The following is a 25,002-nucleotide window of genomic DNA, read 5'->3' on the forward strand; positions in this document are numbered from 1 at the left end:
TCCGGTTTCGGGGGAGACGTCGTTACACACACACACGCGCGCGCGTTTTGGTGGAGGATGTGGCTGCTGCCGTTGGCGGAGAAACGCTTTTGCCGAAATGTTGCACCTGGGATCGACTTACCGCACCGCGTCAGACGCGTGACACGGCCATTAAGTATAATTCGGCTAGGAAATTAACACTCGCATTTAACGAAACGGCTTTCGTTGCGTCGTTGTGGGGCGTATTGATGTTGTTTTTTGGCTTGTATAAGGTGGGATGATGATGATGTTCTTGTCGAACGTGTTGCCGCATCTTCGTGTGGAAAAGGAAACGTTGGAAATGATTGTTTGCGATTGTTTTGAATTGCTTAATTTTGTTTCGTGTTTAAAGTGGTTCTAAATCGGTAGTACAATATCTTGTGTTGTCGTTTTATTGCTGTTAAATGATTGTTTACTTTTATATTTAACGGTCCTAAATCATAGCTTTCTACAAATCCATTCACCTTGTCTTTTGCATCACGTCTCTTCTGTAGAAGAAATGCTATGAAAATAATGCTAGCTTCGCTAGTTTGGTTAAGGTTTTTGGTCAACGAATACAATTGTTTCGAATTTTGTAACATCTTGTTACTTCAACATAAAGTTTCTAGTTCTGAATGATCTAAGAAGAAATAGCAGTCACCCAACATTGGTACAGGATCCCTCTAACGCAGCAGAATTTTAAGAAAAAACCAATGCTTTTAAATTTGTTTAGGTTCGTCAGGTGACCAAGACAATAGTCGTTACACGATCATTCCTCCGTAGTGAGGCCTGACCAGTGACGTAACCTATCTAAAGAACCTACCCGACCCAGTAAACATATTCGATGTGGCAGAAGACCCCAACTTCTATTCCGCCTAGGGCGGGACTCTCCGCCCTAGCCGGTTCCAAACAAGTCTAGGAGTTCGGAAAATAGTACAGCACAGTCATGGACTAGTATTTGAGAATCCAGGAAGCTGGCTCTAATACCAAACCGTGGTATATAATATACTAAGAAGAAGATCTACTAAGTCTTTTGGAAGGAAGATATGAATGTTGTAACACAAAACTTACCAGCTGTTTCTGTGATGAAGTTGACCATGAGGCAATTACTCAAAATAAGCAGTTGATGACGCGTTGGAGTTCATGTCTCCGACAAACAAGACTCTCGGTAAACCTCATCACAAATTTTTTTTTAGCAAAACAGTATCGGAATTGCTACAGATCGCAAGTTTAGTTTTTATTCCATCAGCTCACTAAAATCTCAAATAAATAATTCCACTCCTTCATGTGCCTTACACTTTCCAACAGTGTTCTATGTTCTCTCTTTAAAACCCCTCTTTTTTGGGTACGATTTGAATCATCTTTTTCTAATACATTGACTTGCATCTTTTTTCCGACTCTTACAGCATCTACACCAGAGCAAAACGATGGAAGGCTGCTCGGCCCCGCTGGTGGTAAAGTTTGCCGACACGCAGAAGGAAAAGGATGCCAAACGGATGCAACAGATGCATTCGAACCTGTGGAATATGAGCGGTATCAATCAGCCGATCACACAATCGGTAACGCCCCTGACCGCATCCGCCCATCCGAACCCACCGCAACAGCAGACACCGTTCCTGGCCGCCGATGCGATCTCCCCACCGCTCCCCACGTTGCTACAGCAGCTGCAAGCGGTCGCGCAGCAGCAGCATCTTTTGCAAGGTACGTTCGTGAATTAAAACTGCAAGTCACGCAGCAAGCAAGCGAACGCAACAGTTCTATCCTAGGGGAAGGTGGGATACGTAGAACTGAAAGAAGGATTTAGCGAACGACTTCTTTCGGTCGCTTCTGGCGTTGATGGAACGAGAAACGTTGGAGAAACATTTAAATAATCAATCATGTTCCCCTATCCCTCCGTATTCTGGCTCCCTCGCCAGAGGTGAAATAGCTTCTAAAGTAACTTGAAGGAACGTTTGCGTAATGTAGGGAAAGAGATTAGTACCATTCCCGGCATCGTAGTGGTTAATCAAACAAATCAGATTGCCTAATCGATTTAAGCTACCCTCAAACTACTCCTCTATCCTCTCTAATCGAGCGCAGGATGCTCTGTTACATAATTACCTGTTTCATGAATTCCTGCCCAGTTTCGGGTCGAGTTTCCCTTTTATCCCCCCGAACGAACGAGAAGAAAGGTAAGAACGCCCTTCGCGTGCACATGTCAACCGTTCTCCGTGCGCGTCCAGTTTCCCGGACGGTCGTGCTCGTTCATTATGGGGGGCAGATTTTATCGCTTTCCATCGTGAAAATCATCGGGCACGGTAAGCTTGGTTGGGGTGTTGTTTGCCCTAACCACTACCTCAAGCCTTGAAATTGTCCCCGGACACAGCTGTACCAAACGAGCCACAAAAAGTCGTGTTACCCGGCCACGCAATGTGTGTACGACGATGCTAGTGTGCCGGTACACAATAACTTTTCTCACTTCTCAATCCTGCCCAGAGTGTATGGTGTATGTGCAGCGATAGTGTCGAAAAGGCGCAAAATGACTACGGTTCCGTTCTGACATCCGGTCGGAGGGTTTCTCGGTACCAACGGTGGAACACGTCACCACTGGTCCACCTTCATTAAAACGTGGCAATTGCTGAAAGGATCACCGTTACCCGTACAGGGCCGACACCAGCATCTGCACTGACCATCGTTAAAAGGTGACCAAAATAGGGTCGTGGACTTCGAAACCCGTTGGCACTAAATGGGAATTAGAAATGATTTAATATCCACGTGCGCTATGGTACCCTACGAAGTTGTCGCACTCGGCGAAACCTCCAACAGTGGGAAGGTCTCACGCCCAGTACTTGGATGGAAGGTTTGTTTGTGTTTTTTTGTTCGTATTCATTCCAACTAAGAAGGAGCTCTTTTAAAAAGGAAAATCATGACAAAACGGCGACACACTCTAACCGCACCCCAGAACTTGTGATGATGGGCTCTTTATAGTTTTGTTACGGCCACTTCTGCTTTGCGGTTAGCAGCACTCGCCCGACAGCAGTCGTCGAGGGTGAGACTGTTGTGCCATTGTTCAATGGATCATAAATAAACGAATTTAACGCACGTCACGCACGAAGGGAAGCCGCTCTCGGTTCCGTTTTTGTGGTGGAAAAATCCTTCCGAAGCTGACTCGCAAAGCTTACCAAAGATTGAACCCAACCACTACAGTTTGCCGTCTTCTCCATGAAGCGCAAATCCTTACCGCAAATGGTTTTAGTGCCCAACGAAGTCGCTGTCGGACTTGCGTCACATCCGGGGCTTTGGACGAGCCTGCAACTGAAGCCAAATCAGAGCTCCCGTTCTTTTGAGGAGACGCTAGCTAACAGCTCGTGACGAAGATGAATGGGTTTTCGGGAGGTGGAGGATTTAGTGATTCACGTGTGTGTGTGCGTGCGTGTGTTTTATGCGTACCTTCGAACAAGGATTAGCTTTCTGATACGGTATTTTCTCATTTTCTCGTTCTCGGAACACGACGATGTCCGTTGATGCCGCGTCACCTCTACGGTGTGCTTCTGTTGGACGTGTGGGCACGCAGGACTTAGCGCCCAGACTGATACGACCTCCGCCGCCGCCGCAAGCCTTCTCGCTCCGATCTCTTTGCAGAATCTGGTGACGCTAGCCGGTATAACGCAACCGTCGCTGCAAACTGCTGCCGCAGCAGCAGCACAGACACCGGCCACGGCGATCAGCAATGCAGCGAACTCTTTGTGTAAGTATAGCTTGGACGTTAATTTGTCAAGTGGTTCGGTTGCTTGACTTGCATAGCATCAACCTGGACGGTTGAAAATTTTCAGGACAAGTGATGAGAACTGAACTGTTATTAAAGAAAGGATTCCTAATGTCCGACAAGAAATTTTTCCTCCCTGAAAATTCCTCTATTGTGAATAACTGGATACAAGAGCCTATACTCATCAGAACACACCAGAGAACTTGTTTTGAGTGTTCTTTCAAACTAAGCTCTCCTAACTTTAGCGTTTACTCTGCCACAAGGATAAGAGCACCTCGATTATGGTGAAACTTCCTACGGGACGTTCTGCAGGAATTATACGCTCAACCGACGAATCTTGCAAGATCCCTCGTTTTCAGAACCAAGTGTAGCAATACAATAAAGGACGGTCAGGCCGGCCGTCCTTTATGAATAAAAAAAAAGAACCTCTCAAGTGGAGCAGCTTCCACTTATAATGTGAAAAATGCAGCATTCTACACACAACAAGTAATCCTTGTCCGGGAAAATATACAAACCAGACCCCCCAGCATAATGCAAACTTTCCTCAAGTGCACAACGCTGTACTTTTAGGGTGTTCCCCTTGTTACCTGATCCATTTCGCCATACCGCGCTATATCGGATTACTCATTGAAATGGGGCATCCTCATCTTCTTACGTTATTCTGTGGGGAGCAGGATATCGTCCCCGCAAAAACACGTAAAAAAGTAAAATTAATATCGAACGATGGTCGTCGCCTTCGGTTGCGGCGGGAAGGGGGGGGGGGGGGGGGCAAGGACGCGCCCTGAACGCGCACGCACTGAAACCGAACGGTCGAACGAAATCATAACAGCAACAACAATGTCCCATTAAAACAGTCGTAAAAGTTATAAAGATGAACGATTTTACTTTTATCTGTTTTATGGCTTCTTCACCTGTGTGTGCACCCATAGATTTCTGGACGCGAGGCATCGGCGTTTTGTTGTTGGTTTTTGTGTTTTATATATATCTGCCTTGCGCCGCCGCGTCTTTGGTGCTCACACCATTTGGCCTCTTGATGCGCTAGCTTGTTGCTTGTTTTGGGTGCCGTAATGGAGGATAGCAATCATCCTGCCTTCCATAAAAGTGTGCTCCTTGTCGAGGCAATAAACGGTTTTATGATCACACCGGAATGGATTCGCCAACTGGTGAGGGTCTTTCCCTTCCCATTTTGGGGTGGTAGAAACCAATTCCTTCCTCTCTGTTGTTGTAGTCGTTGGGGAGCGAAAAAAGAAAAAAAAGTGTGCTTATATTAAATTAAATTAGTGTCGATATCAAGTTCCTGACGAACGATCGCGATATCTCGCGAAAGGTGATGCCTCGCGCTGGTGGAATTTCTGCTGGGAAAAACCTGGGAAACTGATGAAGGATGCTTCTTGTAGAAGAAAATTTGCTCACAATGACACAACAAAACCTATTTTCCGTAATTTTTTATCAAAACCATTCTTTTGTCTCTCTCCCTCTTTCTCTATTTTCACTGATACTCGTCGCACGTTCGTCTCCAACAACGATTTCACCGGTAAAATGAATGATTTTGGCCATTCGGCTGCAAAAAAAAAAACAAAACTGTCAAAAACTTCCCGATTCGATCGCTCATTAACAACAACACCGGCACCCACTGTCTCTTCGCACCATTCTTGTCTCGAATCACAAAAAAAAAACTTGGAATCTTCTCCCTATGTTACGAACTCACCAGCCGGTCTGTTAGGGAAAACAGCAACGTCAGGTGAGCTCTCCGTACACCGTACAGTGTTCTCTTCTTAATGGGACTTCCAAAATCCTCACCCACGAATTGTGTTTTTATTCTGGAATGCTAGTTTGTTTTCGGTTGGAATGAGGTGTTGATTTACTGCCCTAATCGTTTGACCGATCTTTTTTCACGTGTTTTCTCTTGTTTAGTTTTGTTTTTTACCTGCTCTATGACCGTTTTGTGGTGTTGTGTGTTTGGTTTGTTTTGGTTATATTTTATTGTGCTTTAAAAAAGAAGAAAAAATACTACAAGACGTTTGTAATAACCCATTTACATTATTTTTAGTTTATATTTTCGGCGTTTGTGATAAGTGTTTTGTTTATTTTCCGTTATTTTTAAATGCATGTGTTTTGTTTTGTAATTTATCTTAATACATTGTTAATAACTACCTTTTATTACACCATTAAAATCTTTTTATATGTATTTCGATTTGTTCACCACTAGTTAAGCTTTAAATGCGCCGTTACCATACTCGTTATTATGCTGGTACAAAGCATAAACTAAAACCATTTACAGAAAATGGCACCCCTCATACGTGTACAATTTCACTCCTCGTAAATGTGATCAGCGGTTGCAACCATTAACGTAGGAAGCAAAAAAGAAAACTCCTGCCCGACTCGACCGACGCAAGGACACACACACACTCACACATGTGTGAAAATTTAATTCAAGCCTCCTCGTTCCAGTGAACCCTTTTAAAAATCGTTAAAAATTTAAAATGACGATAATTACCCACTTTACCCACAAGCGAGCGAGACATGCTTTCATATCCTTCTGGAATGAAAAAGGATACACCCGGACTGGTGATGATGGTCATCAGCCTCTGGTCGACGGATGTGTGTGTCCATAACTCATGCGCGCACAGTTCACATCGTTCATTATCAGCCACGGTTGTCGGTTCCGCAACACATCATTGCATTGCAGAATCGAGTAATGTATCCGTCACAACTTTGCTGAAACTAAACCCCGCTTTTACGGTTCGTCCGGTGGCAGGTATTCGATTGTAGCGGACATCACCGAGAGCTCTCGTCGTTTACTCCTTTCGCACTGCTACGTTGTGGCACGTGTTACGCAGCCAGCTGGGTTCGTCACGTCGTCTACCGTCGGTCGCGAACGGTGCCACATAGCCACTTACTAAATGAGTGGAAAAACTCACATAAAATTCATAAAAATTTAATTAGACCACCTCACTTTTGAAAACCCGCCGGCAGACAGACCGACTGGTGGTTGTCTGGAAGCGAATAAGCAACCGGAAGAACCTGGTTGGCCGATTCTGAACGGTGCACTGCTGTATTTAAACTGGTCATTAGTCCTTGCATATGAAGTAACTAGAGTTCGCAAAGCTCACAAGCTTCAATATGCAACAGACTTAAGATAGAGATCATATCTATCAGTTATTTTTAATTATTAAAGGTTTTTATTTAGATTTTCACTAGGCCTTTCTTACAACAGTGTTCACTTTAATAAAATAATTTTTGCATTTTTGTTTTAACAAACGTCAAGGTGGCCGTATATCTTTGTCGGTTACGATATTACTATTTTAACTGTACCATTTTTCGGCAGTGTACCTATTTTTGGCAAGTTAGCAAAATAAGCAAATTTTTTTTTTCAAAACTCGTAAAAGAAATATACTTATGACTGCTTGTTACGATAAACACCAATGTTACGTCGTCAAATACGAGTGTTCACATGATTTTTCATTTATAATTGATTATTATTTAGACATTTTTCTTTGAGACATACTCACAGCTGTAAAATGAAATCTATTTTAACGTAAAAAAAATAAAATACATTGAAATTTAAAAAATGTTAAATAAAGTAACAATATAAATTATACTGTTTCATGTGATATTTTTCCGATCAATCAGCGGCATCAATCGCTTAATACATTTGAACAGTTTTGATACAATTTGTTAATTTGTTTGCATTTTGTTGAATTGTATTCTGAATCCAGCTTTGTTTTAGGCTTGCGAATTCATCATAGAGTCATGATTAAATTAAATGAAGGAAGTTCAAACGGGAGGTCGCGGCGCCGGTCTTTGAAAAGCAGGACTTGTGTTCAAATCCCATCCGCACGGACCGTTCCCTCGTAGTGAGGACTATGACTAACCAACTACGTGGCAGTCTGGTAAATTAGATGGTCGACGTGACCTCGCCGGCGCCGGCGAGATTTTTAAGCCAAGAAGAAGAAGAAGTGGCTTAAAGTGGCTCAAAATGGCTCGACCAAAGACCTCTCGAGATTTTTTGTGGCGAAATTTTATGCTATAAAAAGATTACAGAGACGAAGATGAAGAAATGTTGCGAATTTCTACTCAATTACTTCTAACATTTTGTATGTATATAATTTACATTAACTATTGCCCAGTATATTTGCATGGCTTATTTCATTCTTCCACCAGCTTTACAGAGTTCCCAGTTCGCTCCACTTATATAAATAAATTGTAGTTTTTGTACATTATTCTAAGATCAGTATTTTTTAATGCATTTATTTCGTCCGTTTTAATCGATTTAATTTCGTGTAGTGTGTTTTTCAACTTCTACTCATTATTATACTCAATCAATACTCGATATTATACTTACCCACCCTTACTCATATGGCGTTTGTATTGGTTTTTTGGTTCGGTTTCGGCTTTTACGCAAATAAATTTCATTTATCTACCCTACCCCCTCGTTTTAATACCACCTGTTCCTAAATGCCACCTAAAGCGAGCTTTAGCATTTTAACTAAAAGGAGTTGTGTTCCAACATGTTCTTTTTTCCCTCCTTTCCTACTTTTGCACTGCTGGGCGGTATGTTACCATCACACTACGGCTCTAACACAGGGACTACTGGAGCTGATACAGCCACCAGCCTGACATCGTACGCCGCCTTACCGCAGTTTGGCGCAGCCGCAGCCACTGCAGCAGCATTCACCCCGACGCCTTTAACCACGCCGACGCTAGCGCAAGCGGTGGCTGCCGCCGCCGGAAAGCAGATTGAAGGTATGTATCGCTTCCGCGCTACCCTTAACACTCCTGCTTCACCCCACGCCATAACCTAAGGGAGCTGTTATGACAGTTGTTCCCGCCAAGCTTTGATGCTTGGTTCTCTTTCTACTTAGACACTGCTTAGTATTGGTTTTCTTTTGTTTTATTTGGGAGTAGTTTTAGTTTAAAGTTCCTCCTGATTATCCTCCTATGAGCAAACCTGTGAATGCACTTATTAACTCCATCTTTTTTCTTCCACACACTGCGCGCACAGGACCGGAGGGTTGCAATCTGTTCATCTACCACCTGCCGCAGGAATTCACCGACACCGATCTGGCGTCAACGTTCCTGCCATTTGGTACCGTCGTGTCGGCGAAGGTCTTCATCGACAAGCAGACGAACCTATCGAAGTGTTTCGGTTTCGTATCGTTCGACAACGTGTCGTCGGCCCAGGCCGCCATACAGGCGATGCACGGGTTCCAGATCGGTACCAAGCGGCTGAAGGTGCAGCTCAAGCGCTCGAAGGACGCGTCCAAACCGTACTAGGAGTTGGGGCAGCTGGCGGCGACAGTGAATGCGCAGTTGCTCAAGTACTGCGCGGCTGCCGTCGCCACCGCTACCGCCACCATCATCGCAAGCGCAACAATCAACAACCGCGGGCCCATCAGTGAGGGTGTGGCCGGCGGTTACAAACACACCACCACTAGCAGCAGTAGCAGCTTTGTCACCGCAAATAACCTCAAATTTCAAACCACCACCAGCACTACTAGCAGCAACCGGGATCACAACACGTCCGGCGTCACAAGTAAGTCGTGAAGAAGATGGAGACGCACTTGGTGGCCATTTTGTTTTGCTGTGTTTTGCATTGCTCGATGCAGTGCGATCGTTTGATGCAGCAACACACACACACAAACAGACGCCAACCAGTGATCATCCTGTAAGACGAGACGCCACTATTGTGCCCTATAGCGTACTACTGCTACTTCTACTACGGCAACCAACCGGACACGGCATAATCAACTACAGCCAGCAGCAGCTGTACACTATAAGTTAGACGAATTCAAGTTCTTGCTAGAAGAACGTATCGTATATTAGTTTCGGTTATTCGTTTGCACGTACTCTTTAGGTTGATGTTATAACTTGTGTGCTCAAGAAAGCAAAAAAAGGATAAGAAGGGTAGGAGGATCATTTTAAATGTCCTAAAGAGGGTTGTGTTATTTTCCCATATCCACAAACGGCACAGAAAGGTGTACATGTGTGTGTGTGTTAGGGAAATCAAAGGTACTGCTGTAATGTGTGGTTTGCGTTTTTGTTGGCGTTGAGATGAGGTTTTGGACTAATTTTCGCGTCATGTCATGCGACATTTTATTTTGCTTTTGTATACTCGTTACACTCACTCACTTATTTTACATCTTTAATGTTTTGATTTGCGTTGGTTTTCTTTTTTTAATTTTTTTATCTTTTTTTACTACTCCTCTACTAGTTTTGTTTGAATTGGTTTATCCTTGGATTGAATGGTCTTTTGTTTGCTATTGTTGTTTGCTCATTGTGTTTTTTTATTTTCCTCATTTTTATCTTAAATGGTTTTTTTCTTTGCTTCGATTTAAATAGACCATTTTGTAGAGCGGGTGTATAAAGTCTGTTGGAAGTGTAATTACTACAAACACGCTGTTGTTCTTGCAAGTTTTATGATTTTTCTTTTCCGTTGGAATTTGCTTCCAATGTATGTTCAGTTTTTTTTTGTTGGTAGACATTAAGAACAACAGCGAACGCGACACAGGTGTGTGGTTTACCTTACGTGTTTATTTGTTTCATGTTGGTACTACAACTGCATGTTGTGAAATACACTTGATTTGATGATCATGGTTTTTTGGTGTTCATTATTTTTGAACAGATTAATTTGTTTGTTGTTACATAATTTTACGTACCTCCACGTTTCTTTGTTCAATGTTCAAACTAGCCATTATTTAAAGAAAAAATGTCTGCTCCCAATTGAAACAATCGCAAAAGGACCAACAAACAGTACTTTATACACCAAAACGTGAATTCAATTTAATTGATTTGATTTGATTCAGTTTTTTTCGTATGTTAAGTTTGCTTTTACTTGATAAATCTTCGAAAAACCCGTTTTTCTCCGCCTCTTACAAAGAGAGCCGTTAAATCTAAAATTTTACTACTCACAATAACACCTCGATGTGTGTGTTTTCCTTTTTCATTTTAAGCGTTTCTTATATTTTTTTTCTTTTTCATAAATTTTTTTCATTACTTTCTCATTTAAACTTTAAACATTAAACGTTATACGTTCTACGCACACTTTCTAGAGAAGAGTGAAAAATTGTTCAAAAACATATATCATAAAATGCCTCCCATTTTTTTTTTCAACCATTAGGTAAGGATAGCAAAGGGACAAAGGTTTATCACACACGCGTTTTTTTTTTTTTTTTTGTCGAGTAGGTCCTTCTGTATAAGTGTGTTCCTATTGTCAATCACGCACCACCTGTAAAGAGAAATGTGGCAAGGCATTTGAGTCTTGCGAGAAGCATAGTGTGTGTCAACGAGTGGACCGACCAGTTTAGTTCACTAATAGCTGTGTTGATATATCGAAAAATCAGCGTTTGTTCGATGTGTTTGCGTACTTACCGTACCCGAATATGTGTGTGTGTGTGGGTATATGGCGTATCTGTGAACCCCCATTGTATCCCTCGAGACTCTAGGACGAACAGGGACTGTATCGAACCAGACTGCCATCCACTCTGCTGCCCATGCGAGAGCGGTGTGCGTTTATTACTGTGGAACAATCAACATTTGTTTAGGAACCGAAGCAGAAGGAAGCTTTCACGTGGTAGGGAAGGAAAGAACACCGATATGTTGTGTTTTCGCGTATTACATGTATAACTATTTATGTACAAACGAATTAAATGTCATTTATTCATCATGCAGAGAGAACGAGCTCGTTTTTAGTCACAATAGCCAACATGAACACGTGATCGCATCTACCAACAAAAATGCCGCAAGCACAGTAATGTAATTGATGCTCACCGAGAAGATCGATCTGTGGTGCCTCATAACCATCACGGCCCAAGTTCTCAGACTACGTTGTGTTGCATATGGTTGATAATTATTATAATTTCAAATTACAGGCGTAATTAGATAAATTGATAGAGGCAAGCGCGGATGTGGTACGCGCACGAAAGTAGAGCCTGTGAGGCCCACCCGCCAAGTCCGATAACCACAAATGACATCCCGACTGTTGACCAACTTCGATTGCCACATTCGATATAATCAGCTTCGGTACGGTTTGAGCTCATATTTCAAAACCCATTGACCACCACCACCAACTGGCAGCCAGCCGGGTCGCCAAATCGTAGCGGTTAAAAGCGTGTGTCTGATGAATTTGTTGTGTATGGCCTCCTCCCGCAGTAGTTTGTGCGTGGTGTGCGCCATCTGATCTCTGATCTCTATAAGCGTTCATACTGTTGCTGCCAAAGGATATTCATATTCATCCACCGAATCCATCATCCGGGTGAACGTAGCTTGGTGTTGGGAAAGGGAAGCTAGCTAAATCCGGAACAAAATTCTCACTGTAATTAGGTGGCTGTTAGCTACCGTTGAATAGTTCACACACATGCACACACACACACACACGATGCGTACATCCGGTCGGTATCAATTTTCATTAACGCAAAATTAGCGTCAATATGAGTAACGTGAAACAGCGTGCCCAGCTCGTCGGTGGTTTTGTTTTGTGGAAGGTGTTGGTGTTCCTGCAAGGAACATCTTAGACACACCGGAGTCTCATATAAAGGGAGAGCGAAAACCAATTAAATTCAAAGCAACAAACGTGTAAACAATAGCTTCATCAGCCGTTGGAAATTGGGGTCAAATCAGGTCGACAAAGACGAACTCCCGCGATGCCAAAGGGATGATGGGAAAAAGGACAGTGGACACAGGAGGTCCCTAATTTGGTACAAAACCCACCACACGCGTTTGTCACCTGCGTTACAAAACGGTCAATAGCAGCAATAATTTGTACGAGGTGTGAATGTGAGTGATAGTAGAGCTACCTCTAATTTAAACTCCCTCCCCATTGATTATGATTAATTATTTCATTATGTAAATCCGACAACGGTATGGACCACGTGTGGACCCCCGCAAAACCCCTTGACAGCGGTTCCTTGTGCGCAGCGTGATAAGGAAGTGTGTGCGTATATGTGCTACAAAATGTCACCAAACTACGAGATTCCCAATGCCACCCGAAACCTTTATGGAGGGGATGCCCTCTGGAACCTTCAGCACGCGATGTCGGGTTGATTAGGTGTTAAGTTTTGGCATCACATTCAATTAGCAACCACCGGTGTGTTCGGTGGTGGAAATTGCATCCTTGCCCGATATGCTCTTGAGATGAAAGAGCATGAACCTCCCGAGTGGGATGGGACTGGTTTTGGATATCAAATAGTGGATCCGTGTACCCACTGTTCCTGGAATAGAAACACACACACACGTTTTGTAATACATCGAAATGTTGTAGACAAAGTTGGTGGTAGTTCCTTAGGACGCCAGGGTTGCCATAGGGTGAATGTTTCTATTCGAGATTTAGCAAAGATTTTTTTACAGAGAATTTATTTTAGGTATTGTTTTCATTTTGCAAGATATTTTGATGTGCGACAATACCTTCAAGCAGTTATGTTGAGTCATAAAAAATATTCAAAATAAAACTCATCGGCGTACATTAAAAGATCAGAAAAAAACTTCAGTAGTGTTTAAGACCTTTTCAACGTCCAACCAAAACTATATGTCCTATTTTCATAAAGTTCATGTTCTGTCCAATAAACAGATTTTATGTAAAATCATAGTTTATTTGATATGCAGAACACTCCAAGGATTAAGCAACCTACAAGGATACAAAATAAATCTAAAATAATATGGCTTGAAAAATCGATCCTGGATCTTGACAAATGTACAATACTTTGGTCGATGTAACGCTTGCTAAATAGAACTCTTTACCCAAAGTTTGTGTAAAATTTAATTGATCAGTCGAATTATTGGACATCTAAGTTTCAAGGTCCAACCTTACCACGATCAACACGATCTAGACGATATCATTACTATTTTTGTTATCCAAAAATTATTGACAAAATTAAATCCGACGACCCTGGTTCCTAGGGAAACGAAGTGTACGATTGGAACGATTAAAGAAAATTGAAGGACACGTTTTACCTTTTTTAGAACAGCTGAATACCGTCCATTTGCTTGCTTGCTAAGAAGAAATTGTCTATTTTCGATCCTTCCTCCTTCATTCAATTCGTGCTCATTGGGCGTCATGGCGGCGTTGGTTTGTTTTTATTATCAATTCATATAGGAGAAAAAAACGCAAAACAAGAACTTAATCCAAATAAACAAATTGATAAACAAATCAATCCACAACACTAATGACTGAATAATAATAAAGTGGATTGATCTTGCGAGGAAGAATCCCTAGCGACACTTGTTAACCCAACAGCGATTGCTCCGTAGGGTGGTTAATGTGTTCGATGTTTCCTTGTCGGTGTGTGGTGAGGAAAAGAGGGAAACAAACCTGTCCGTGTGTGTGCGTGTTTGTAAATGTTTAAATGTAGGATAAACCAATTTTCGGCACACATACACACACACACACGCATACCTCCTGACGACGCGCGAGTACTTTACCGATAAATTAAGGTCAGTAATCACCACCAGGTGGGATGAGAATGTTGTGGGTTGTACTCAAACGTGTAAGGGTAGTAGAGTATGTATGTGTGTATATGGAGCGAATGTTAATGAATCATCATCGTCATTCACCAAACCAATGCCATCTAAAAAAAAGCGAAAAAAAATTCGCCGTCATTCTTTAATGTACAGTGTAAAGAATTACAAGTCCGCTGCTACCAACCCGGCAAAGAAAAGAAAAAAAACCAACAAAGAAAACGGCAGAAAACCAAATGTTTTGTATAATTATACATTTAACTCGTCGGTAAGGATTGTTTTCTCCGTTGCGTGAGTTTACACACACCACCACGTCGTGCTATTGCTAGCAGAAAGCTAGGAAATGACTTTTCGAGCAAAAGCACTTATTTAATAGCCAAAACAAAAATAATTAATTAGTCATAATTTACACACCTTCACTTGTCTTGTTCATTATTGTCGTTTTCTTGTTTTCGTTTATTGTGTTTTGTTTTTTCTTCATATTAATCAGCAAACTCTGTTTTCACCATCTAATTCTCTTCTCATTCACTTACCATTATTGTAACAGCCTGTGTAATAAGAAATAAATAGTTAGGGTAGTTTAGTGTAGTGTGCTCAGACAAAAACAAACAAAAATCGAGAAGACGAAACCGAAAACAGTCCACCACACCAATGCGTGTGTGCCCGTCGACATCGTTGTGCACCTGTTGGTATTTGGTGCTTTGTAATGTATGTAACGAAACTTTCTATTAGTGTGCGTGTGGTGTATCGACGGGAATTTAAACGGATAGCGAATGTAATACAAAACACAAAAAAACCCTTTTAGTGTGACCGAGCAGCATCTACACCGCGAAAAGGAAACAGAAAGAAAAATTAGATTATAAAAGAATGTCCAATATCGTGGCAGCAAAAGTACTAAAAATGTCTCACGGAGGAGGATGGTGGTGGTGGTGAGGCTGTGGAAGAGAAAAAAAACTTTATGTAAAAAGCAAGATTTACAAAATGTGTTTATTGCTTTCGGCGATTTGTTTTCGAGAAAAAAAACTAAAATTACCGACCCGCGAGGGGTGGTGCGATGTGTTCCTTCGGGTGTTTCGGGAGCGCCGTGATCGGAATGATGATGTATAGAGAAAAGTTAAAAAATTCAAAGTTTTTTTTTTGTGGAAAAATGCGATAAAAAGAAAATGGACAACAACAAAGAAAAGATAAAAACAAAGATGTCCGCTGTGCTGTAGAAAAACAAACACTTAAACACAAAGAGAAATGGGAGATAAGAGAAATACTAAATGTGCCAGTTTATAGAAAAATATAAAACGAAAAAAATGGGAGATGAAAAAAAAAAAGATTACAAAATCACGAAAGCAGAAGTAGTACAGAAAGTCGAAACAAAGTGTAATAGAGAGAAGAAAAAGAAAACGAACGAGTATGTAAATCAGAATCGCATTACTCGATATAGAAGAGATGTGTGAATAAAAAAAGAAGCAAAACACACACACATAAAAAGTAAAACCAGATGTGAAAAAAGTCTATTAGCAAAACAAAAGTGGTAAAAGAGAAAATGTTAGCGCACGAAAAGAAGCTAAAATTTTGGTTTAACAAAAAAAGAAGAGAAAAAATGAGAAAGAGAAAAGAGGAAAAACTTAACTATATATTATATACACTAGGTACTTATATATGAATATATATATTATATACAACAGAAGGAGATAAAAGAGGGAGAAAAATTGATGAGAAGAGAAAACACGAGGTACACAAGAAGAAGAAAGAGGAGTAAAGTAGTAGCGGTCTCACTTTGTGTTTCGGTTTTGTGTGTGTGTTTGCGTGTTGGCGTAAATGGGCATCCAACAACAACAAAAAACTTTTATTTTTCCCCTTTTTTTAAATCAAATTTTGTTTGTTTTAATTTCCCATCTTGTTATCACAAATCATTTGAGATGATTTGCGCTTTGGTAGCATAAAGTCTTATCCCTTTCCTATCTTCCGTTTAATGATTTCTTTGGTAGAGTTTGGTTTTGTTTTCTGTTCAATAGGCGTTATCGTATAAAGTTTTTAACCCACAAAACAACAGAGCCAAAAAAAAGCCCTTCTTTTGCAAACAAAGATACAGAAAATCAGCAAAATACAGTAGGCGTTTTGTTAATGTGTCCCGTTGGTCCTCTTTTTTGCTCGATTTCATTTTTTCCTAGATCCTAGAATTCCTTGCACCGGATGTTCATTTTCGGCACTGATTTCAAATTCTTTTATCCATCCATCCGCCACATTCTGCCAACCGGGAAAACCGAGTAGAAGAAACCCCCATGTCCAACAGAGACTTACAGTCCTCCCAGACCCCTTACAGACAACCCCCAGAGTCCAACAGAACTTATTTCTTTTCCGTCGATTTTTCTTTGCTCCATTTTCTCTTCTCTTTCGCCGACTACTTCTGTGTGTGCGCGCGCGCGCGGTACTATTATTTGTTTACTTTGAAATTTGATAAGAATAAACTTTTTCTTCGGCAGAGAAAACTCGTGAAAATCACAAAACTGAAATTTTCCTGTGCGTATTGTGTATTTTCGTCGGAAGAAATTCGGAATCCGAAACCCTGTAGATCCTTTTGCCGTATGTTGATGAGAAGAAAAGACCCTCATCTCGTGTTCCGATAGGGGAAGAACTGTCGAACGAAAATTCATGTCCACCCTCCCCCGGGGATGATTCTCTAGTTTGAGGCATCAAAAGACGTGACGTGATGCTCATAGTGGTCGTCCTTGTCGTCTGCACCCTCACCACCCGGAGCCCTGGTGGTGATAAATGATGCCGCAGAGTTGTGCGCGCAGAGTGTTCTGCTGGCCTGTGTCCCGGGGATCGGATATTGAAACTATCTATTATTCTTCAATTAGCTCGGACACTAGGCACCCTCTCCGAACTACTGTTGTCGCACCGGGCGAAGGCGACAAGACGACCAAGAAGACGCCGATGCGCCGGACTTGGCCGGAGAAGTATTCATTTGCATAATCACTAAATTAGTTCACCAATGGACTGTTATTGCTTCTTCGCCAATTTTCTGCAGGATGCTGGGAGAATAGTGTGACGATGATGATGGCGGCGATCCTTGCGAGAAGAGAAACAGCGTGGCCGGCCTGTCGTTCTTGCTGGTTGACGATGCTTCCTTGACGCTTGGAGGGAAGGACTACCACGGAAACATCAACAGTACGCTCGTCGCACCGTAATTGCTCTCTGGCCACGCCATTATTATGAGTGCTTTATAGGGATCTAACGTTGACATGGTTCTGGTCGGCGTCCGGTACCGGAGCCTTTTCACTGAAGGTGGTGAACTTTTAATTACTCCCGTTCGTTGTCGTCGTCGTCATCGTCATCGTGGGGAACCTTTTAACACAAAAGGGACAAGGGCGAATGTTGGCACAAAACAGGCCCACTCTGTCGTCGGCATGCTCCTCTGCACAGTTCTGCGGAATTTGTTTACACCGTCAAAACACCAGCCGGGTTTGGCCTAATTGCTTTGTCTTCGTAGTTTGCATAGGAAAAGGTGCCGGTTGGTAATGTTTATTTTGATTGCATTAAAACCAAATCGAAAAGGAGACGAAGCGGAACCTCTTTTATGGTGAGCGAGTCTTTCTTCACGGTCAGTGTCCTAGAAGAAGACAATCAAAATGGTAGCTGTTTGTCGTTTTCCGCTGTTTAATCATTCATGGGTTTTTTAAAGGTGAATGCCGGATGCTTCCTTCCGGTATTGACAAGCATTGGGAAAGTTAATGAACATTATCCTCAAAATACAAACAGCTTGTAGCGATCGCGAACTAAAAGCACTAACCTTCTCTATACTTAAGTGAATGTGATTTCCAAATTAAAAAATGGAAGACATTAAGCTTTTCCTGGAGAGGACGTAACATGCCACTTGATGCTTTATTTTATCGTCCTGTCATGTGAGATAATTTCGGCCATTTTGGGGGACATTTTAATGATCTTTTTACGTAGCAGATAGATGCTCTCCATTCCATCCGTGTTCGTGTTCCATTATTGGCGACATGGCGCATCACCGAGAGAGAGAGAGAGAGAGAGAGAGAGAGAGAAGTGTGTCCGTTTAAGGAGACTTTACTTCGCCGGTATCTGCCAGGCTTCTCGTTGGAGCACGATTAATGACTCCCGAGGTGTAATGGTGGGGAGATTTTAGGGGACACACTTTTCAACTTGTAAAAACGGCGTGGCGTAAGAGTAATTGCCATCCGTTGTCAATTCCGTAGCGTAGGGAACTTTAATTCTTTTGCGGTAAAAAGTGGACAGGTTTAAAGTAGGGGAGGAACCATGCCGAGTGCGGTAGCATGGCCGTTACGTAATTCCGATGCAATGGCGAAAAGAGAATGGGGAGTGCGATGCACCAATGAATGGATGTCGGCTGATGCATTATTGAACCACATAATCAGCCCTTTCCATCAAACGGACCTGATGGTGACTATTTCAGGTTCATTTCAGGTTTCCAGGGCCTTCCACCCGATGTGTCGGAATACTCCACCATCATCTATAGCAAACTTCCCATTTTCTGGTTGATGAATATTTCATGCTTAAGCAACGGTAACAACGTAACAGATTCTGGTGGCAGAAAATGGTTCCAATACAACTGCTACACTCGTCCGGGTGGTAGAGAGGAAAGAAAAATACTCCGACGGTACACACGTTGGAGGAAGCTCCCCGAGCTTGATAATTTGCGGTCCATTTTTTCTATATACTGGGACGAGTTGTGGGAGGCCTGACAGAGGGGCATGTGCCTGGCAGAGGGGCATGTGCCTGGCAAAGGGGCATGTGCCTGGAACGGTGCAGAAGGACGACTGATGATCGAATGTCGTGACGGAACGTCATTAGGGGGACCACCATGGATGGACACATGGAAGCGCAAAGATGCAACCGAACGCAATTAATGTTCTCCTTTCTGGCCAATAGCAGCACGCTGTGGCCAGCCACGGATGGCCAACGACTATTAGCGAGGACATTCATCGTCGTCGTCCTCGTCACCATCAACACCGTTCTCCGTGGACCAAAGGAAAGCCTTCGCCCGAATGTGTCCAAGAGTCCGTGCATCGGTGGTTGCTGTCCGCTATTTGGGCTGCATCGATTTATCAACCTCTAGACGGCGATCGTTCGCTTGGGAAGCTAAATGGCAACGTTAAATAAAGTGAGTAATCAATAAATGTTTCATTACAAGAACATTTTCCTTTCCTACTTCGGGGGTGCTGGGAGAGTAGTAATTGGTCTGCCTTGGGAGGGTCAAATCGACCGGAAAGAAGACTTGGTTTCATTTGTTTGTTCTTTTTTTTTTTAGAGTTTGTTCTATTTAACATTCCTTTATGGTAGGAAAATGTGTCTGTCCAACTAAAATCGTTTGCGGTATGATGGGCAGTGCTGGTGTAGAGCGTTTTAAAATGCAATTATTTGTCCTTAAAAAAATATTTACAATAGCTCATACGTATTGCACTCATGAGTCCAGGATCTAGCGGTTGATCGTATCGACTTGATATCGGAAAAGTATTAAATATTGGAACGGAAAAAACGTGACATCGAGGGAAATGTTTATGGCTTATAAAGTTGGCCCAAAAGATTATTGATCAAAACGGGAAAAGTTTTTAATTTTTCTTGCCCATGTTTATGTTTAAAATTATTAAATGTTAATGTTTTATTATGTTTAAAATTAATTTGCCTTTGGCGTAATTTGGCGCTTTTCTATACCGGTTAGTTGGAAATTGATACCAGATTGCAATTTCCGAACAGTTTTATTATTAAATAACAAAATCAAGTCCATGAAATGCAAACGGATCAAGCGCCTATGATATTTTTATTAATTTTCTTCAAACATCGAATGGATGACAGAAAATACATGCGCGACCGTATACGCACGCGCATCAGCGCACATCGACCAACACCGCTACTAGCGCTCTCTAGCGGCGAACGGTTGCAGCAATGTGACAGGTCATAAAAAAGCGGTTTAATTTTCAAACGTTTGTTTACAACACAAACACAAGACGAAGCGTTCGCGTACGCGAAAGTGACTATATTTTTGTACTATATTTGTAGTTTGTTGTGTGCTTTTTTATTCGTTTTCGTTTGTACAAATGAATCGTGATCAGCCAAAACCTACTAGCAACAGTAAATTGAAAGATTTGAAGTAAGTAAATGTTGAAGGTTTGTTTTTTCGCGTTTTGCGAACAACGGTCCATAAAAAAACAATACCTTGCTCTGCCTCTTCCTCACAGGTGTGATAGCTTTTTGCCAGATGATAAGCAAATTGCGACTCGTTATATACAATGGAAATGTTTAATGGATGTATGTATACTACAGCTTAGCAAAAACGGCGTTCGGGGGTTATGTAATGTAATGTTGTATCTTTGTTTCGTAGAAATATGACAAACTGGTCAAAAACGATGATGATGACGAGGATGGCGGTATGCCGATCGATGATGTACTCGATATGTATCATGTCGGTGAGACCGCTAAAGACAAACAGCCACTGATCAAAGAAGAAGCACTCGAATGTAGTGATGATGACGATTTCGCTAGCAATGAAACTAGCGGCGATGATGTTATTTTACAACAGCAAGTGACGAGCGCACTGAAGCAGCGTTTCGCGGAATGGAAAACCAATGGCCTGGAGCAGATATTCGACAGTAACTTTTCGTTCAGTGTAGATTACGTGCAAAAGTGGTTGGAAGAGTGCAAGCTCGGCACGGGCCAGCAGGTGAGTCAGGAGCGCGAAACACGCTTCACTGAGTACAACGGCAAGACGCAGATGGATGTGACCCGCCGGGAGAACGTGTCGTTGTTGAATGAGACCGAACGGAAGCAGTTAACGACGGAACACAGCTCGAACTACGAATACTGTGACAACGAGCAAAGACGGGTGGTCGTACATCAGGTAGCGAAGACAACCATTTCGTCGTACCTTACCGTAGATCCGAATGCCACGAATGGTGATCGAGCGCGAACGGTGCTAACGTTGCCACTGGACAGCTTTTTCGGAAACATTACCAGCTTTACACCGTTTAAGATGCCGGCAGCGATTGAGCAGCTGCGAAAGGCCGACCAGGGAAAACCGGAAAACAACAGCTCGATGAACGGCGGTACTGGGACGCTGATCAATTTAATGAAAAGCTCACTGAAACTGGTACCAAAATCACGGGTGAAAGATGAACTGAACAAGAAACCACGAAGACCTGCACCAAGGGTACGATTTAAACCGGTGAGAAAAGAGCGAACTTATCGAAAGCTATGCGACACATCTTCCAGCTTGGAAAGATCTTCGTCTCCTTCAAAATCATCTCACAGTTCGATCTCGTCAGATGAAGACACCGATTCGAAGGAAGCATATAAATCGCAAAATCCCGATAAAACCATAAAAACGATCCAGTCCAAACCGCATCCAACCAAGAAGAACAAGCAATTCATCTTATCCTCATCTACCAATGCTAAGTCATCGGATTTTTCGTCAGCAAGTTCGTGCAACTCTTTTGAAAAAACAAACGGAAAAAACGTATCCTCAAGGAATGATACTGGCCTCAAGAAGAATCCATCATCACCAAACCAATCGGACACAATAAACAAAAGCAAACAGCAATACCCGATGCCGTCCAACTACCGGCAAATGTTGAGCGTTAATGGACGCTGCCGGTACAAAACCGATGGTACCGTTATCTATCGTCCCAAACCAACTCACCAAGGATTGATGAGAAATGCGGATAAAATTTTGATCAAAACACAGGACCTTGATCTTACCGGTATAAAGTGTCAATTAAGGCGCAAGAAATTTGACAACTTTTACCGCCGCACGCATCCCAACTCGGTGCTGGTGTACTATATGAGCGATTCGGATGCTGAAGTGTCGCAGGACGTGATACGAGTTGATTCGGCTGGTGCCGGCCCATCGGATGATGAGGAAGATGATCCTATACTTAGCTTCAAACCGGAGCTATGCATACTGACGTTTTTCAACAACGAGGCGCAACCGAGTTAACCGCTGCCTTTTAAGGTAAATGTTTTTTTTTTGTCTAAACGAAGTGATGGTAATTCGTTCCTTTATTAAGATTGTACATCTTGACAAACTTCGTTATAATTCTGTATGTATGCTCCCTATGTACAAGTATTACAGACGCATCTTCCGCAAGGGAATTTTTATATAAAAAAATAAAAAAAAAGGTTAGCTCTGCCTCGTGTCTCCCTAATTACCATTAGCCAGGTGGCGAAAAAGGAAATTTACAAAAAGGACAAAAATATGCAGTAGAATTTTAATTGCATCTTCTAGAGTGTACCGTTCCACTAAACCGTTTCTGCCGGGAAGTTGTTTTGCCAGTTTGCTGAAAATTACTCCAGCATGTACCATACCTTAACACCAAGCTCTTCTGGTAGTTAATCTTTCGTGATTTATGACGGATTTCCTTGTTGTCTGCAGAAAGTGTCCGCTGCACAACATTACCAACACCTGTTGTGTGGCACACAAATTTCAAACATTTCTTAAAAGCATGTTTTGTTCTTCAACAGAATAATTTGAAATACGTTTTTTCGCTCGCATCACAACGAACGGCGCTCAAAAGCATGGCAATATTTGTAATGGGATTATGAACACAAACATCGGTTCCGGGTTGGGGTTTGTTTTAGCGGATTTAACGGGTTATATCTACGCACAATCTGGACGTGTAAGCTGCTGCAGGCCGCATGAAATTCGATTTAGATCACAGCATGTACAACGTGTTCCCTTATGTTTGCAATCTGTGATGTTCGATTGGTGGTGGGATTGTACTTGTGTGCTGCATTCGGCTTGGGTGATGGTTATCGATCGATTTACGTGTGCATTCCTAGTCGGTTGGTAGAATTGGAATGGTGTCTAGTTCAAAAAGCATGTTGTGTGAAAGCAATCCAGTTTTTGTTGTAAAATGACAAACTGTGCCTAAAATTCGCTGACTAGTGGCGTACATTTAATTTGAAGCAAATTAGCTTGATGCACCTACAGTTGCTGCCATCTAAATAGGGACAATTCAATATGTAACCCATGTGTGGGGTTCAATACTTTTAAGATTATGTTTGTTAACAATTTTTGATGGATTCTGAGCGCTCAGGAATACAGGAACCACTAATTCATTTGATTGAATATGACTTAAAAAATAATTCAAATCCGAAAATATGCTAAATAGCTTTGTTTCTTGTTATCTCAATATTGTAAATTGGTACTTTTGGACTCGGAATTGTTACGATGTCTCGGACGTTTGTGGCCTCAAGCCATTTGTTTAAAATTTCGATAATCACTCCTCGATACACGAAACACTTCCTAGTACTACCATAGTGAATATTAATGGGTCTGTTTCTGCAATAATACCACCCGATGACTCATTTAAATCTTTTACAAAAGTATCTGTGAAATTCTTTAAATATCGTTTAATAGAATATGCATGCCTTAATGGAATTTCTATTAAGGTAGAAGTTAGGTTTTATTGTACATTGTTCTGGTAGCATCATAAAATGATAATGGGGTAATTTTAATTGCTTCTGGTCGCGTTTCGTTTTTGCAAATCCTTACAGCTTCCTAATTCGAATGAATGTATTAAATGTACGGGGGTTGACAGGAACACAACACCCTTTCTATTGACTAATTCTGGGTAGTTTTAATCGCTCGTTCGCAATCAAGCGCATTAGAGTTACTGGTAGTAGAGATTTTAAATGATAGTTAGGCCAACTTTAATATGTTTATAACATACCAAGGTCAGTCGGGTAGACAACGCGAAAGGGCGTCGGTCTTCACACGGACCGGGGTTCAAATCCCGGACCGATTCCCCGTAGTTTGTGGGTTGACTATCCAACTACGTTGTTGTAAATAAGTCTCCCAAGCCATTATTAAATGTGGTTAGCAGTTGAAATTCCATTTCAATAGTACTACGGTATCTTGAAAAATTGTATGATATCTTGATCTTGATAGCCGACTAGGCTTATCTTCTACCATCAGTAGTATAACGATAATATCAAAAAGGGATAATTCCATGACCTGTACCGTAAGCCAAGAAGTCAAACTGTTTGACCAACGTATGAAAAAGATTTCTAGACAAGAAAGACATTTTTAGACAAAGTTCTTCAGAATGGGAACAGAAAATCACTTGGCATAAATAGGTTTAGGCGCTCGTGAATCTTATCCGTAAAGCCGGTAGTCTCCAAAAACTAAAATAGAGCTCCTCCACAGCACAAACCAACATTGCAAATATCTTTCGGAGGACTTTTTTCTGTCAATTCTTGGTCAAGACATCCGAAAGCGTCTAATCGCCAGATCGAAAAACAGTTGTAAATTAACGGGTACTTATTTTTAAGACATACATTTTATAAAATGCTTAGAATAGCATAGAGCGAGCATGAATCCATCAAAGTATCTGTTTTATGTTTTCCAATTTCCCACAATTCTGCCTTGTATAAGAGGTCCATAATACGTGCTTATAAAGGGTGTTATATTGGAATGAACCGGTGGAAAAGCGACAACGGTGCCTGTCTGCACACGGCAGGACCGGGGCTTAAATCCCATCGTTCCTCCGTAATGAGGAATGATTATCCAACTACGAGGTTATCAGTAAGTCTAGTTATTAAGTCATAAGGTGATTGGCATGACCTATAGAAGGTCGTTATGCCTAGAAGGAGATGAGATTAGCTGCGCTATGAGGTAGCTCATAGCGCAGAAGACCCGATTGATTTGTAAATACTCTAAATTAAATTACAGCTATTGTATATTGCTTTCCAATACAAAATCTCGCTACGTTAAAATAGTTAGTTTGAGGTCAACAGAAATTAATTGAGAACTTCTTTTCCAGCACTATGAT

The 25,002-nt window shown here is 41.8% G+C and overlaps 2 protein-coding genes across 5 annotated transcripts in view; one reads left to right on the top strand and one right to left on the bottom strand.

The window, feature by feature from the left end:
* LOC126564230 (CUGBP Elav-like family member 2) overlaps nucleotides 1-9,223 on the top strand; it is a 222,427-nt gene extending 213,204 nt beyond the window's left edge. The window contains exons 6-10 of one of the 4 annotated variants that reach the window (XM_050221213.1): nucleotides 1,404-1,698; nucleotides 3,551-3,724; nucleotides 5,454-5,483; nucleotides 8,330-8,488; nucleotides 8,748-9,223. In XM_050221213.1, the coding sequence (XP_050077170.1) occupies nucleotides 1,404-1,698; nucleotides 3,551-3,724; nucleotides 5,454-5,483; nucleotides 8,330-8,488; nucleotides 8,748-9,019 (930 nt within the window). In that variant the 3' untranslated portion in view covers nucleotides 9,020-9,223. The remainder of the gene's footprint in view (nucleotides 1-1,403; nucleotides 1,699-3,550; nucleotides 3,725-5,453; nucleotides 5,484-8,329; nucleotides 8,489-8,747) is intronic. The other 3 variants (XM_050221216.1, XM_050221214.1, XM_050221215.1) reach the window with 3 other exon arrangements.
* Nucleotides 1-25,002, bottom strand: part of LOC126565697 (uncharacterized) — a 341,656-nt gene that overhangs the window by 25,123 nt on the left and 291,531 nt on the right. The window lies entirely within an intron of this gene.

Source organism: Anopheles maculipalpis, chromosome 3RL (assembly GCF_943734695.1).
Source record: "Anopheles maculipalpis chromosome 3RL, idAnoMacuDA_375_x, whole genome shotgun sequence".
Lineage (NCBI taxonomy): Eukaryota > Metazoa > Arthropoda > Insecta > Diptera > Culicidae > Anopheles > Anopheles maculipalpis.